The sequence below is a fragment of the Cervus elaphus genome, chromosome 14 (genome assembly GCF_910594005.1).
Source record: "Cervus elaphus chromosome 14, mCerEla1.1, whole genome shotgun sequence".
Classification (NCBI taxonomy): domain Eukaryota; kingdom Metazoa; phylum Chordata; class Mammalia; order Artiodactyla; family Cervidae; genus Cervus; species Cervus elaphus.
The window spans coordinates 41,410,849-41,428,225 of record NC_057828.1 but is presented as its reverse complement, the minus strand read 5'-3'; the positions used below and the strand labels follow the sequence as shown (position 1 = coordinate 41,428,225).

General features: G+C 45.8%; 1 protein-coding gene across 1 annotated transcript; it reads right to left on the bottom strand.

Moving 5' to 3' along the window:
- Positions 1 to 1,185: 1,185 nt before the first annotated feature.
- Positions 1,186 to 17,377, bottom strand: METTL13 (methyltransferase 13, eEF1A lysine and N-terminal methyltransferase). Its single transcript, XM_043923997.1, has 8 exons — positions 16,909 to 17,377; positions 12,671 to 13,430; positions 11,183 to 11,382; positions 9,631 to 9,826; positions 7,302 to 7,469; positions 5,796 to 6,011; positions 3,438 to 3,569; positions 1,186 to 1,648 (listed from the first exon to the last, which is right to left on the bottom strand). The coding sequence occupies exons 1-8, from the start codon at positions 17,059 to 17,061 to the stop codon at positions 1,374 to 1,376; spliced, it is 2,100 nt and encodes a 699-aa protein (XP_043779932.1). The 5' UTR covers positions 17,062 to 17,377; the 3' UTR covers positions 1,186 to 1,373.

Sequence of the window (17,377 nt, the reverse complement as noted above, 5' to 3'; positions counted from 1 at the left end):
CTTCTCAACAAGCTGCAAACTGTGTAAGGATGACAACACAGTTTTGAAATATGCTTTGCCTCGAAAGGGTAGAGTCCATTTAAAGGGCCTGTGGGGAGAGGAACTGGGGTGGTGGATTTCCCATAGCACTGCTATTAAGTTAGTCTTGGCTTACTTACTATTAGAAGAGATGAACTGGCATAATAGTTTCAATTGGTTCAAGTGAGATTCAGGTTAGATGCAGTTTTGGTTTAACTATCCTTTATCTGAAATTACATGAGACAGTGTATTGAATCACTCACTTAGAAATGTTCCTGGAACATGTTCATTTTTATTACTAATTTGTGCTTTCTGGCCATTCTTAAACATCTTTACTTCCACTACAACTTTTTACAGTGAGTCTGGCATGTAGCTGCCACTCAGTAAATGTGACTAAACCAATAGAAGAGACTTCAGACTGCTGACTCTGACACATGAGGTCATGGGGCCAGGTACATTCACTCCCTCTGGGGGAACAGAATAAATGGCTTGGGCTATGAGAAAAGTTAGAGTGGGTTGAACTTAATGGCTGCAGTGGGAAGGATGAGGGAAGGGATAGTTAGGAAGTCTGGGATGCACAGGTACCCACCGCTATATTTAAAATGGATAACCAACAAGGACCTACTGTATGGCACAGGGAACTCTACTCCAGGTTATGTGGCAGCCTGGAGGGGAGGAGAGTTTAGGGGAGAATGGATACCTATATGTATATGGCTGAGTCCCTTTGCTGTCCACCTGAAACCATCACAACATTGCTAATTGGCTATACTCCAATATAAAATTAAAAGTTTAATAAAAAAATTGAAAAAAAGAGAAAAGTGCATTACCAGATTTTTAAAACGTAGGAGCATGTCAGCAGCAGTTTCATCTCCAGGGAGACAAAGTAGATGCTCTCTTAAATCTATCTCGCATCTATAGGGAGGCTACCCTATTTATAGTCTTTTGGCACAAAATGCTTTACTGTCTATCTCACTTGAGATGGTTCCTATAGGACCAAAAGAGGGAAAAAGCAAAGCAAACTGGTAATCACGTGTGGTGTCTCCAGTCCTAAGAAGCTTGGGACACACTTGTTAAGCATCACACCTGCTGGAGCTCCAGCAGGGAACCTACTCAAGGACGTGGCACAGGAAGCCAAGGTGATCAACCCAAGCAGTACTGAAGAGGACAGCAGAGCAAAGACTTTTTTATTCTCCCAGACCTTCAGGCCACCTCACGAGCAGGAGGGTGCACATAGATGAGTATGAAACTAAGAAAAATACGAGGCTTAATGCACACTGTATTTCTTCAGTCTCTGGCAGGCCAGCAGCCTGAGGTCAGTCTGGCAGGAAGCTGAGAGGGCTGCCTGGTCCGGACACTCACACGATCTTCACAGTGTTGAGCATGTCTGACAGGACATACGTGTCATCCCAGCCCCTTCCGGGCTTCCTCAGGGTCTGCTCCAAGGCCCGGGCCATTTCCAGGAGCTCTGGTGTAGCGAGTTTGCTCTCAGAGTGCAGCTGACAGAATAAGATCTCATTGACTTCATCCTCAATTCGCCGGACATACAGGAGGGGGAACACCGCCTTGAGCCCGGCCAGCACTGAGTCCTTTAGCCCCAGGTCTCGGCACACGAGGTTGAGGATAAAGACACCTGCAGGGTGAGAAAGGAAGAGAATGACCGTGGTTCAGGGAACACCGGAGACAAGGTTCTGCTCTGAGGAATACAGCCATTCCTGATCCAGGGAGGCAGGTGGAGCAAGGGACACATCCATGGCAGCAGTGACTGTGCCGAGAACACACAGCATATGAAGAAAGAGAAGGAGTTAGGGGATGCATGAACCATAAGAAGGTTTCAAACTCATTTCTTGCTCTCTTGTGCTGCTACCAAATATGACCATTCTCCATGCCTCTGTTTCACAAAGAATTGCTTTGAGAAAGAAGAAATTAATACCGCCAAGTAATTAGTATCAATTTCAGAGAGAAATTATATTCCTGACATATATAACACATACTTTTATTTGTGACAATAAAGGTTCTAAATCAACTGTTTGCAAACCAAATCAAAACACCTGGGAGGTTGTGAACATACGGATTAACAGCTCCAGCTTTTAAGTCATAAAGACCTGGGTTGGAGACCTAAGTCTAATCGTGTGTCACTCTGGCAAGTCTCTACCTCAGTTTCCTAATTTGAAAACAGGCAGCTCTGAAGATGAAAAAGCATACTGCCCAGTCCAGGACACGTGGGGTTGCTAGCATCACATGCTGGCAGGGATGTGAACTGCTAATAGTACAACTGCTTTGTGACACTGTGTGTGATTGCATCTACAAACAGAATAAATGCATAATCTGTGATCCAACAATTACAACCCCACATCTATGCCCAATAGATCTGCACACACACTTCACCAAAAGGCATCTACCAGAATGTTAATGGCAGTTGCTGCTGCTAAGTCACTTCAGTCGTGTCCAACTCTGTGCGACCCCATAGACGGCAGCCCACCAGGCTCCTCCGTCCCTGGGATTCTCCAGGCAAGAACACTGGAGTGGGTTGCCATTTCCTTCTCCAATGCATGAAAGTGAAAAGTGAAAGTGAAGTCGCTCAGTCGTGTCTGACTCTTCACGACCCCATGGACTGCAGCCTACCAGGCTCCTCCATCCATGGGATTTTCCAGGCAAGAGTACTGGTTAATGGCAGTACCTCCTATTAAATCCTCGGAAAAGAAAAAACCCCAATGCCAACAGCGGAAGGGATAACCTAATCACGTTAGTCACCCAGTGATACACCAGAGCAAAAAAGGAACGATGTCAATACAACACCATGAGGGAACCTCACAAACATCATGTTGAGCGAAAGAAAAGAGAGAACATTCCATATGGATAAAACTAAGCTGTGCTGATAGAAGTGAGGATGGTGAGCTTCCCTGGTGGCTCAGTGGATTAAGAATCTGCCTGCCAAAAAAAAAACAAAAAAAAAAAACCAAAGAATCTGCCTGCCAATGCAAGGGACATGGGTTTGATCTCTGGTCCGTGAAGATCCCACATGCTGTGGAGCAACTAAGCCCCTGCGCCACGACTATTGAGCCTGTGCTGTAGAGCCCATGCTCTACAACACGAGAAGCCACGACAGTGAAAAGCCCATGCACCACAAAAAAGAGCAGCCCTCATTCTCTGCAACTACAGAAAGCCCAAGCGCAGCAACGAAGACCCAGCCAAAAAAAGATCAATAAAACTATTGAAAAAGAAGTGAGGCTGGTGATTATCCTTGAGAGGAGGACAAGTTATTGAAAGGAGGTAAGAGGTCTTGTAGGGGTGCTGGTAAACGGGTGTGTTCAATCTGGGGAAACCAATCAAGCTACACACTTAACGTGCATTTTTCATTAGAAAGAAAATCTTTCTAAAGGGCCCATCCCTTCTCCCTTGCCACCTTCTGTTCTTCATACCTTCAGGAGTCAAGATGCTTTTGACCTTCTGCAGGAAAAGCTGGGCCACAAATGCTGGGGGTGGACAGCTCATTCCCAGAGTTGGGTCCTTACTGTCCACATCGAACATTATGACGTCGTAGTGAGGCCGTGCTGGGAAAGAGAAGCAGACAAGTCTCTGGTTTTTGCTGGATAAAATAACACCATTCACATTCCTCCACATTTCCTCTGCGACCTGTGGTAGGCACAGTTGGCTAAGTCAACAGGAATGACATGGAGGATGTGGTGCCTAAGGGCACCAAAGTCACAGTCCAGAGCAGTTACCTCATCAGGGCTCTGCTGGGAGTGCCCGTGTCTAAGACGGTGCCATCATCTCATCTTCCTCTACATTTTAAAGCCCTTTCCACAGACACACATTTCTGGGGTCCACTCCAACAGGATCATTATTCAGAGTCCAGCTATACCAGTGATTTTCAACCCTGGCAGGACACTACAGTCCAATGGGAAAATTCTAAATACTCAGAGAACCTGGGCTCCACTCCTGAACAACGGAATTAAAATCTCCTGGGGTGAAGAAGAACAGATGGGACAGGAAGTGAGAAGCCTCTGGTACTTTTCTTAAGCTCCTTGGGTGATTTGAGAAACAGTCAGAGATGAGAACCACTGATCTAGACAAAGCAGCTGCCTCTGCCTGTAAGGGCTGACCCAGCACATGGTATCTTTAACTTAACTCTGGAAACAGCATACGTTGCCTCCTAGGAGAAAAATATTCTCAAACTAAAGTCAGCAAATCTTTTCTAGTTACTTGAACAATTATTGGCTCAAGAAAGAAGGGATTTGTTCAATGGGTGAGAAAGAACTGATGATGAATCTGTTCCACTCCTTACTAGAATGTTAGGTTTTATAAGGGGTAGGCCTACAATATGAACAACTGGTTTTTAGCAAACTGAGACAGTGCTAATGATTATTCAATAATCAATATATATTTACTTAGGACTACAGCATGCCCATCACTGTTCATAGCACAGGTTTGATTTTGGTTTCTTCAAGAGCAGAACACGTTGGCTCATCAAAGTCCAAGGACAGCCATGGCCCCCACGTGTGGCACTGAGTCCTCCAACAGCCTGAAGGGTTGTTATTAGAGACAAAGGCCAGGGCTGTTCAGATCTGGTTTAGAGGTCCTAACCACGGCAGCACGTCCTGGACTGAGTGCCTACCACAAGCCTGGCACTGTTTTAAGTGCTTTCACATGTATTAGCTATCCTGGGTCTGGGCCCCCTCACTGGCCGCAGCCTCAGAGAGCAAATCTGGGAAACTCTGACAGAGTTCAGCTCACTTTGCAATTAAGGCAGCATCTGTCTATTCCAGCACCAAAATACTCACCCTGGGCATCCCGTTTTGCCACACCCTTCCTAGAAAATGCTCTAACCCAGCGAGAACCAGAGCAACTATTACAGAATGAGCAGACTAGGAAGGGTGGGTGGCCTGACTCCCCAGGGTCATGCAGGACTGAACCAACCTAACTTCTCCTTAAGGGGCTCACACTCTGCAAAACATCAGTCACCAGGAGCCTATACATTAAGTTGCAAAAGCATCAGCAGAGCTATTAGAACACACTAACATGCCTTTTGTCCAAGTCTGGGATACAAATTATTAGAGAAAGACAGAGCCTTAATCCCAGCAGCAGCAGGGCTACTGGAATTCCCACTAACACCTGCATCAGGGTTTAAGCTTAGCACTACTGACATTTGGACCAGATCATTCTTTATCATCAGCAGCTATCCTGTGCATTGTAGGATGTTTAGCAGCATCCTTGGTCTCCACCCACTATTATGCCTGAAGCATCCCTACCTAATGGTAAGGGTGTGCTTTTACAACCAAAAAATGCCTGCTGACATTGCCAAACACCCCGGGGGCTTAGAACCACTCCTCTACATGAATGATGTTTTACTCCATTTCTGGCTTCACCTCGAGCTGAAAGATTTACAGAACACATCTCCCAACACACACCCCCAACATTTCTTCTCCTTTACCTCACTCAGCTCCAGACACTGACTTTCTTGGGATGATGAGGTGGTGGCAAGGTCACAGGGTCAGAAGAGATTCAGAAGAGGAGCCCACTGATTTTTTAGCATGATGAGGGCAGGAAACAGTCTGTTTTACTTGTTGCCATAGCCTAACCCCTAACAGCACTGAGCATATGATAGACACTCTATATTTACTGAATAAATATGTCAACAAATGAGGGAACAAATCAACAGGTGAAAGACTGGGATGATGCTTGTATCTCTTAAAGATGAATCCTACAGGCCCTTGCAGGCCTGACAACCTTGGATCAATCTTTCCTCAACACCTCTCCAAATTCTCCAACAGTAGTACCTTCTTCTTCTGCCAGGCTGGTTATAAAGTCGAGGCCATCTGCGATGTGGACCTTCATCCGGTCGCTCTGGCAAAAGCCAAACCACTGGGTGGCTACTTCCAACATAGAGGGGTCGATCTCCACAGCATGGATGCAGGACTTTGGGAAATGATCGTGGATAAAGAGAGGGAGGCTGCCCCCACCCAGGCCTACCACCAACAGTGCCAGTGGGGTCTCTGTAATAAAGAATAAAACCATCATGTTACCATCTGCTCACTGTAAAGTTCTACGCCAGCCTTAGGGAGGACAAAAGAGACAGTCAGATTGTTCGCTCTGGCCAGAAGATACAAGATTTAGAGGCTTGGCCTCCCTTGTCTCTTTCTAGAAATTCAGAAGTCAATTTAACATATGTAAACTCAACCCTGGCCTCATGATCCTTCCTTTACTAGTTCCAGAAGAGCAATCAGTATGTTATTATTATGGTTCCTCAAACATCGCAAAGCCCTCAGCTGACATTACAGCAATAATCCCCACCATCAGCATCATTAAACCCTTCTAGGAAACGGGAGGGACAATGGACAACATCTTGTCCATGATCACAGGGCGTGTAGATGTGATGCCCTCTGCCCAGCTTTCAACTCAAAGGCCACAGCTACCTTTAAGAAGACACATCCACCAAGTGAAGGAAATCCATCCAAGTTCCAGAAGTCACAGGAAAACAAAAGCCCAAACCCTACACTCAAGTTCAGAGAAACAGGGGATGAAAGAAGATATGAAACAAGAAAGAATCACCAAAAAGAGAAACCTGAGGATTAAATGTAACAACTGAGAATCCAGGGACACACACAGCACCAAGACAGATCACGAGTATAGGGTATTTCAGCAGGACATACTCAGGGACTTTGGGGGGAAGACAGGTACAGAGTGGACAGAAACAAATATTTTTGCTCCTGTGGTCAGAGCCTAACCTATTATCAGTGGTAAGGCTATGACTGTATTACCTATATTATAGATTTTTTTAAGAGCAGAAATTCAAGAAAGAATTACATCTGGCACTCAAATAATGCATCACTGAAAAGCCAGAAATTTTCCTAAAGTACACAGGTATTTCTCCGGAAATGTGATTTTTAAATGTTCTATCTGATTATAGGGGTATATGGATATGCAAAAATTCATCAAGCTGAACAACTTAAGATCCGTTCATTTTATAGATTTCACTGAAGATATTTTATACATTAATTTTTAAAACTGTAGTTAATTTTACACTAATTTTTAAATAAATGAATAGAAGAAAAAATGTAGCTATCAGCACATATGTCTGTTTCAAGATTACAAATCGAGTTTGTGGGAAAAGTTACTTGGATGTTCATGAATGATGCAGAAGACAGTTGGGAATAAGAAAGACATGAATACATGTGAATCTGTTGATCTGTAATCATGGTTCTTAAGCTGCAAAGCAGCCAACCCTGATAACATCTGTTATCTTACACATTTCCTACTGTGGAAGGCTGTGGTGATCTCCTCACCTAGAAGCAGCTCCGGGTTTTTCAGCAGCGCAAGGCCGGCAATCATGGCTTTGTGGTGTTCGCAGCACAGGTAACTCTTATCAACAGACTGCCCCGGAGCTGCAGGGAGGTCCTCTGGGGTATCAGCAGGCCGATGCTTCTTCCTGTCCTTTTTCCGTTTCTTCTGGGCTAGATCAGAGACAGAGACGAATGAGGTTGTGTGTGAGGTATGCCACTCCTTGGAAAGTAAGGCACACGAGCAGCAGTGTGCTGCAGCTGGCTGACTGGGACTCGGGAACCAACGGTGAGATATGCAGGTGTTCTGTGAACCGGGCGACGTGTTGGCAGCTTGAAATCTGGCCGTGGTGGCCATTTTCATGCACAGAAATTAGCAAACAGTACAATTTGTGGCTTTTTTCCCCAAAGAGTTGGTGGTCCAACATGTAACATGTGCCAGGGTGTCAGAAAAGGGAAGTGGCAAAGAAAACATCCAAAGACTGAGAACACTGGGAATACTTGAGTGAGGGGTGCTAGAACTTCTTTAGGAAACATAAAGCTGCTTACAGGAGAGTTTATTCATGAGTATTTTTAAGTGGAAAGAACTTAAAGTTACCAATTACTGCCTCTGTGCCAGTTACCGTACCAGGACTCTTAATCCTGTAGCTTTTGTAACAACCCTCTTATTCTAATTCTCGGCAGATAGAAAATCTGGCAGTGCAGCTAGGATTTGAATGTGGGACTGCCTGTCTCCAACACCTACCATCTTTCAACTGTATCACACAGATCGTAATGCACACCACCCCAGTGGACAAGGACATCACAAATGTTCACAGAAGGGCAATCCTACAGAATATCCTACAAAAGGTCCCTTTACATTTCCTCTCCCTACTCTCTCAACTGCACCAGGACACAGTGAGCTGCTGGTTTTGCCGTTTTCCTAGGGACCAGCTGCACTCCACAGCAGCATTGGGCACCAATGTGTGAGGGGCAGCCTGATTTAACATTAACAATCAGAAAGGTTAAATTACTTTTTAACACATTCTCCTTCTTCTCACCAATACTCCCTTAGGAAAATCATTCCCATGAGAATTAAGTGATGGTAAGAAGACTAGGATCCTGACAACAGTGGGGGGAAAAAAACTTGAAACCCTAATTGGAGGGGAATATCTTCTTTGAAGCAATTTTACTGATTTTTTTGTGAGACGAAGGTGAACCAACCTGCGCCTCAAGTGACCCAACAACAGCTCGGGAACCCAGCAAACATGGGTGCACTTGACCAGGGGACACCCCTCAAGAGAAAACTGTCCTGCAGAGAGTCACCTGACCCTGAGCTCTGGGCAAACCCAGGACCTCATAAGGTTCTGAACTCTCTCTTTTCACTCTCCTTCCAGATGGCCTTGCCAACAGGACAGCAAAGGAAACTTCCAAGAATCAGAAGAGCCAATTTCAGATTCCAAGCCTGAGTCTCTGGGAAGTTATACTGGAGAGGTGGAGGGGAGGCGCATTCACTTCCACTCTATACATCTGATTTGTGAACTGATTACAATAAGCAAGTATTGCTTTTGAAGTACAAATATACACACCGGAGAAAACAGCAGGTGAAACAAATGACTGCTTTCCCCCTTAAGGGGGTGTTTCTGAGCAGCACCTGGGAGACCACTTAAAAGGGATCCTAGAAAACATGGTCTGGATCTACCCCGTCCAAGCCTGTAACCCTGGCTACCTGTGTCTATTTACATTTAAATATAAGTTCATTGGAAATAAATAAGATTAAAGGTGCAGCTCTTTAGCCATACCAGCCATGTTCCTATGCTCAGCATCCACACTGCACAGCTCACTGGGTATTAAAAATTAAATATTTAATTAAATATTGAATATAAACTTCACTGCAGAAAGTTCTACTGGACAGCACTGGACTAGGTGACGTCTAGGGCACCCACCAACTCTACAATCCTCTAAACCAGGTGCTAGGAGGTGGCTGTAAGGAGGAGAGCAGGCCTACCGAATTAATACACAGATGCATATGGAGCAACTCATAAAATAGGTGGTCTCTGAACTCCAGGCATTAAGGCGATGATCACATTTATTTGGTAAACCACCGCACCCCGCTCCTTATCATTTTAGAGCCAGGCTTTGCTCAAGAAGAGAAGATCGACCTCCCTTCTGTTCATCACCACTCACACCCTAAGAGCCCTGAAGATAGGAGGATGCCCCACGGAGCCATGTGCCTCTGGTCACAGATATCCAGGTCTGTCCTACAACTCCGCCAAGCTCCCAAGTCTTTCTGGCCACCCCACGTTGTCCACATCACATCCACAGGGACACCGCCACCACGTCCACGATGCCTCACCTCTGTGAGACACATCCTGCAGCAGCCTGGCTTCTGACTGCACCACGTTCCTGTTGCTGAGGAAGACGAGCCGCCGGAAGTAGCGCTTGTCATCTCCCTGCACGTCCTCGATGACGTAGTCGCCGCTCAAGGGGCTGTGGTCTTGGTGCTGAACGATCCGGACCCCAATGTCCCCACCCACAGACAGGAAGGGCACCTGAAGGAACAGTAGAGCTGTGGTCGAAATGCCAGCTCCATTGAGAAAGATGAAAGTCTAATCCCTTGCCTTTGTGTCTCTGTGAGGAATCCCCACACCAAGGTCCTGTGTAGCAACGACTCCAAAGATTCGCCACTCCGTCAAAGTACTTTTCTGGGGCATTTGACTAGATCTCAAAAAGCTTAATCCATCTTTTCAAAAACCAACTGAATAAAGATTCCCCAAACCATTAGTGAAATGCAGTTGGTTCTCCACAAGAAAAACAGGAGTTTCTCAAGAGTAATTCCTAAAAGGACTTTCAAGAGTCCAAGACAGTGAAAGTGAGAAGCAATCCTGCAGAGGGGCCAGAACCATGAGAGAAGGAATGTGAGCTGGGATAAAGGTACCAAAATCCCTGGGCAAAGCAACCTCTCCAAATTTGAAGAAAATTCTCCCTTCCCCCAGTGAGTCTCATCTTTTTCCTGCATTTTACTAAACAGGAAAAAAACAAATGAGGAAAAAAAATACATTTCCCCCTAAACTTTTCCATTCCTTTCCCAATCTCCACACTTAATTTTTTTTAAAGACTTACAAAAATATTTAATCATCATGAGGAACTCCAAACTTTGAGAGAAAACTCACAAAAGAACCTTCCCACAAGCTCTGGCTCTCTCTAATGACACTAACCCCAGTCTTCAGGAAGCATTGCAGACTCACTAATCTGTCAGAGCCACAGGCTAAGAACCCAGGAGACGGGCTTCTTATTCCCAGGTCTGTTACTAGAGCACTGAGACTCTGGGTAGGTTGTCTTTCCCATCTGCCAAGAGGGATAAACTTTTTCTATAAAGTCCTTGCAATAAAGTCAATCACACTGTCTTATGACCAGGATAGCACAAGACAGACAGTGTCAACTGATAATACCATATCACCATGTTGGCAAAAACCTTCAGTTTCCTTCCTAGTGAAACATCAAACCCACAGAGTTAATGTTCTGAAAATGAAGGTGAGCTCTTTTGGCCCTTTCCCATTCTCCCTCACACAATGATGGTTCTAAGAAGCAAAATGGCCAAGGAAATCCTGTGCAAAGTGCATTAGGAGTAATCCACAGTGTGAGGAGCTAGAGATGGAGACTTCCTTCATGCTGTCCAAGAGGCTCTGCAGACAAATGCTACTATGGGTCTCAATAAAGGCAATCACTCACCTTCCGCTCACTGCCTGGGACATAATTTCTACCCACTTAGCTCTCAGCTGCTGATATGCCCTCCAGAAACAGTCTAAGGTCACAGACCCTAGTCCTAGCTTCTTCCAAGACAAGCTCTGCCTTCCTGTTAATATGACCTCCAGAGACCCTGAAAGCTGCTACCCAAGCCTTCTTACCTGCAGCTGGGCGGGCATCCCAGCCGGGGCCAGCTCCATGACTCTGGCCGACAGCTCGGCCTGGATGCTGTCCATGCCTTCATACTGCTGACCTCGGTGAAGGGCCACTGTGATCAGCCTCCTGAAGCCAGCACTGGCTGCCAGCTGCTTCCGGCCCTCCTCCATGCCAAATAGCCACTCGGTCTCCCGACCCTGGGGGACTGGAAAGAGGCATTTGTTGACAGGGAGTCCTAGGAAATGTTCAAGCCCACAACCAACATGCCCCACGTGGCAGAGAGCCAGCCCCTGTTCAGGCCATCCCCTCCAACTGTGACCTACTGAGGGGCTATCAATTCCCTAGTGCACAAGGCCCACTGCCAGCAGACCCATGGCAGGACCCAGTGTGGAAAAATGTGTGGGTGTGTAAGGAGAGGGAGGCAAGTACCAAGTGTAAGAAAAATAGTAATAATGCTAACATTTCTTACATGCCAGGCATGATTGCAAACAGTTTACAAACAGAAACTAATCAAATCTTCACAATAGCCCAAGATGCAGGAAGCATTATTACTATTTCCATTTTATAAATGAGAAAATTAAGACACAGAAGTTACTGTATTTGCCCGAGTTCACGCTGCTAGTAACTGGCAAAGCTAGGACTCAAACCCAGGCAGTCCAGCCCCAGAATCCATGCTCACATCCACTGTGCTATTTGTGCTAGGTGGACAGTTAGGATAAGGGACTACTCGGAAAAATGGATTCCACATTAGGAAACCAATTACCAGCATGACGTATCAATACTTCACATTTGTCTAGAATATTCTACTTGTGAAAGCATTTCCTCATACTATCTCTGTTGATCATTACCAAGGTGAACCTGGTATCATTTACCCCTTTCAATAACAACACTAACGTCTGTAAAACTTATCATGTGCCAGGCACTATTCTAAGAACTTTTATGCTTCTCACAACTACAGAAGACAGTTACAACCTCACTTTATGGAGGAGAAAACTGAGGCACAGAAAGAACACTGACTTGTCCAGTAGCATCCCGAAGGGACTGAGCCAGGAATGGAAACCAGCCTGGTCCCAGAGCTCCCTTTTTCAGCTGCTACTCTGTCCTGTTTGCAAAAACTCTGCAGAGAAGCATAGAGACTTCCCCAGGTCATGCTGCTCATAGGCTACAAGGCTTCTTGCTTCTACTACTCTGTTACAAAGTAACATCTCTACAACAGTTTGACCTGCCTAAATGTATCTGTATTACTTCTCCCTTCTACAGACCAACCCCATTCTCACACTTGATCAGGCCTTTGCCATGGAAGATGGGAATACATAAACCTCAGATTCAAGCAGGCAGCTCCCCCTTCCTTATGCCGTGGCCAGTCTAACCTCTCAAAGTACCGCCCCCTTGCAAGATCAAGCCAGCCAAGGCATACCCATCCACCAAATCCCCAGATCCAGCCCCTGTAAGCCAGCCCCCTTCAGGAAAGAGAGGGAGCAATCCCAACTCACTGATGAAAATGGCAAAATGATTGTCCCGCGATGGTTTCACAGTGGGGCTGTCCACCACGTGGAGGGTGTAGCGTGGCTCCCCCGTGTCCCCATTGCACAAGTCCAGGGACACACTCCCCAGCCCGGCCTTGCGGTACAGCTGGCTGCACAGCCAGGCATATTGCTGCCGCTCCCGCACCGCCTCGGCCAGCCGCTCGGCACTCTCCAGCCGCACAGGCTTGCCCTGCTCCTGAGCACACAGCTCAAAGATCTGAAGGGCAGAGCCAGTGACCGGCCTGAACTTGGTCATGATGAAGGCAAAGACAGGCAGGGAGAACCGAGGCTCTGCTTCCAACAGCTGCTCCTGGCTGCTGGCCACCTGGTGCACCCTCACCATCCACCCCTCCCGAGAGAAGTGACCCACTGCTTTCTTCAGGACGTGAGCCTGAGCCAAGGAGATGCAGAGGTAGCGACCGCCCACCTGCAGGACACGGCCAACCTCAGCCAGCATCCTGTCCACCTGCTGCAGGGTCTTCTCCTCCTCATCTGTCAGGACAGCGTCCAGGGTGCCCTTGTCCAACACCACCTGGAACGAGGCGTCGGGGAACTCCATCTGTGTCATGTCCATCTTCAAGAAGCTCATCCTGGGCCGTCGGCTGGCATTGCGCTCCTTCATTTGCTTGATGACAACCTCGCTAATGTCAATATTCACTATATCCTGATAGCCCACATCATACAGCTGCTCGCTTAGCTCTGAGTTACCACACCCAACCACTAGCACCTAGGGAGAAAAAAAAACAAGATGGAGGTGATCAAGGCAAAGGAATGAGAATGCCATCACAGAGTTGATTCTAGGCTCTATCAGAACTCACTAGTAACAAATCACATTTAGCTATAACAATGCAAGTAACACAGAAGCCGACTAACCAGGCTTGTTCTTTTCTCTGAAACAAGCCTTTATTAATTAAGTGTAGGAACAAACTAACCATGGTTGTTCTTTTCTCTGAATCAAACATTTACTACTCAAGAATTGATAGAAAGTCACAGAATCCAAATACAGTAGTTACGACTGAAATCTCCTATTTGTTTTACTGTTGAAAATGTAACTTAAAAAACAGAAAGAGACTCATAGACTTAGAGAAGGTACTTATGGTTGCAAAGAGGAAGGATGGGGGCAAGGAATAATTTGAGAGTTTGCAATGAACATGTATACACTGCTATATTGAAAATGGATAACCAACAAGAAACTACTATATGAAACTACATGAACTCTTCTCAATGCTGTGTGGCAGCCTGGGTGACAGGGGAGTTTGGGGAATGTATGTATATTGTATATATGTATTGTATATCCCAATTATGGGATAATGTATATGCATGGCTGAGTCCTCTTTGCTATTCACCTGAAACTACTGCAAAACTGTTAAATCGCCTAGGTGGCAAGAATACACAGAACTATACAAAAAAGATCCTCATGACCCAGATAACCACAATGGTGTGATCACTCACCTAGAGCCAGACATCCTGGAATGTGAAGTCAAGTGGGCCTCAGGAAGCATCACTATGATGCTAAGTGATGAACCAACTCCACAAAGCTAGTGGAGGTGATGGAATTTGAGCTGAGCTATTTCAAATCCTAAAAGATGATCCTGTGAAAGTGCTGCACTCAATATGACAGCAAATTTGGAAAACTAAGTAGTGGCCACAGGACTGGAAAAAGTCAGTTTTCATTCCAATCCCAAAGAAGGGCAATGCCAAAGAATGTTCAGACTACCGCACAATTGCACTCATCTCACACACTAGCAAAGTAATGCTCAAAATTATCCAAGCCAAGCTTCAACAGGACATGAACCATGAACTTCCAGATGATCAAGCTGGATTTAGAAAAAGCAGAGGAATCAGAGATCAAATTCCCAATATCCATTGGACCACAGAAAAAAGCAAGAGCATTCCAGAAAATATCTACTTGGGTCTTATTGACTACACCAAAGCCTTTGACAGTGTGGTGGTGGTAGAGTCGCTCAATCGTGTCCAACTCTTTGCAACCCCATGGACTGTAGCCCACCAGGCTCCTCCGTCCATGGGATTTTCCAGGCAAGAGTACTGAGTGGGCTGCCATTTCCTTCTCCAGGGCATCTTCCCGATCCAGGGATCGAACCTGGGTCTCCCACATTGTAGACAGACGCTTTACCGTCTGAGCCACCAGGGAAGTCCTTTGACAGTGTAGATCACAACAAACAATGGAAAATTCTTCAAGAGATGGGAATACTAGACCACCTTACCTACTTTGTGAGAAATCTGTATGCAGGTCAAGAAGCAACGGTTAGAACCAGACATGGAACAACAGACTGGTTCCAAATTGGGAAAGGAGTACGTCAAAGTTGTATATTGTCACCCTGCTTATTCAACTTATATGCAGAGTACATCATGAGAAATGCCGGGCTGGATGAAGCACAAGCTGGAATCAAGATTGCCAGGAGAAATATCAATAACCTCAGATACGCAGATGACACCACCCTTATGGCGGAAAGTGAAGAGGAACTGAAGAGCCTCTTGATCAAAGTGTAAGAGGAGAGTGAAAAAGTTGGCTTAAAGCTCAACATTCAGAAAACTAAGATCATGGCATCCAGTCCCATCACTTCATGGTAAATAGATGGGGAAACAATGGAGACAGTGACAGACTTTATTTTGGGCTCCAAAATCACTGCAGATGATGACTGCAGCCATGAAATTAAAAGATGTTTGCTCCTTGGAAGAAAAGCTATGACCAACATAGACAGCATATTAAAAAGCAGAGACATTACTTTACCAACAAAGGTCTGTCTAGTCAAAGCTATGCTTTTTCCAGTAGTCATGAATGGATGTGAGACTTGCACTACAAAGAAAGCTGAGCGCCGAAGAATTGATGCTTTTGAACTGTGGTGCTGGAGAAGACTCTTGAGAGTCCTTGGACTGCAAGGAGATCAAACTAGTCAATCCTAAAGGAAATCAGTCCTGAATATTCATTGGAAGGACTGATGCTGAAGCTGAAACTCCAATACTTTGGACACCTGATGTGAAGAAATGACTCATTGGAAAAGACCCTGATGCTGGGAAAGATTGAAGGCAGACGGAGAAGGGGACAACAGAGGATGAGATAGTTGGATGGCATCACCGACTCGATGAACATGAATTTGAGCAAGCTCTGGGAGTTGGTGATGAACAGGGAAGCCTGGCATGCTGCAGTTCTAGGGGTTGCAAAACGCTGGGCACAACTGAGCGACTGAACTGAATTGAACTGAACCCCAACACAAAAAGTTAAAAAAAAAAAAAACTAGGTCTGGCATAATCCTATTCCACTCATGTCTTGGGTTCCAACTCATGATATTCTGCTATTTCCTGAAGCCAAACTTAAAACACAAATTGTTGCCTCCCTCTCTACAGAGCAATCTCCCAATTTGGATCCTTCAAAATTCTGCCTCATCTCTGGAAAAGCATAGTACTGTGACAATTGCATAAGCTTTTAAGCTAGGTAGGCCTAAGTCTAAATCCCCACATGACCATTTGCTACATTTATGATCTTGGGCAAGAAACTGGCTCTCAGAGCCTCAGTTTCCGCATCTGTAGAATTCGTGTATCACTCACCTTGAAATTTATTATGAGAACTCAGTGACAGAATACACATACACACACACACACACACAGGCAGCACTCAACATAAAATCTGGCTCTTAGAGTTTCTTCCTTGAATGTTCGTTTCCTACCCTCTTCCTTCCCTACTTCCAGTGCAACCCCATCTCTGTCCAACCTATTACTGTACTTATCACTTCTGGAATGTGCCCAGGGTTTATATATCAACGCATTTGCCGCTAAAGGGATGAGCACAGCGCCTTAAAGTGTGGGCTCACAACAACTATTTGGTAAAAGATTAATTTATCAGTAAAGCCACGGATTCTACCAGTTCCCCGGGCATTCACAGTGACAGAAAAGCACACTTTCTTCACTAGGAGGAGCTACCTACCTCACTAGGAGGTTGCACTACTTAATAATTCATTCTTCCTGTGAGGTTACTAATTCAAGAATGATCTGGGGGTGGAAGTTGTTATCTGAAAAACCTGTAGAAGGATATTTTGTAATTACCTTTTAGCCGGAATGTTGCATGAAATCCTGAAAATACCGGCCCAGTTAGGGCCCCCACGCCTGTCACGGTCTACCAAATGCAGAATTTCTGTTTTCAGTTCCTACTTTCCAGAGCACACACCGGGCTGCCAGGCCGCGCTTACCTTTTCCCTGGGCTTGATGTATTTGTGCAGCACCCCGCACAGTTCCAGGTAGGTTCCATACCACTCGAAAGCTTTCTTTCCTCGCTGCTGGAAGAACTTCTCCCAATAGTCAACGGAGCCAAACTCCTTAGAGCTTTTAGGTAAGAGATTCATATTCCCACTACCCGAGCTGCGTCTTCAAGATTCCTGCTCCCTGTGTGTTTTCATCCGAGGGGCTTCCCCACACGTTGACTCTGGGACAGAGCTGCGGGAATTCTTTCCACGGACAAACAGCCTCATTTATTTGTTTCCAACTCAAAATCCAAAGGGATGATCCTTACACGCCCACCGCACCCGCGAGACACTGACTCTAATAAACGTTTACCCCTTGATCCACGCCCAGTGCCCCGACCCACGTGGGGAGCCCCTCACACTTTTTCAGAGTTCGGTTTCAGAACCGGCTATCATATCCGGGTGCGAGGCTTCGCGA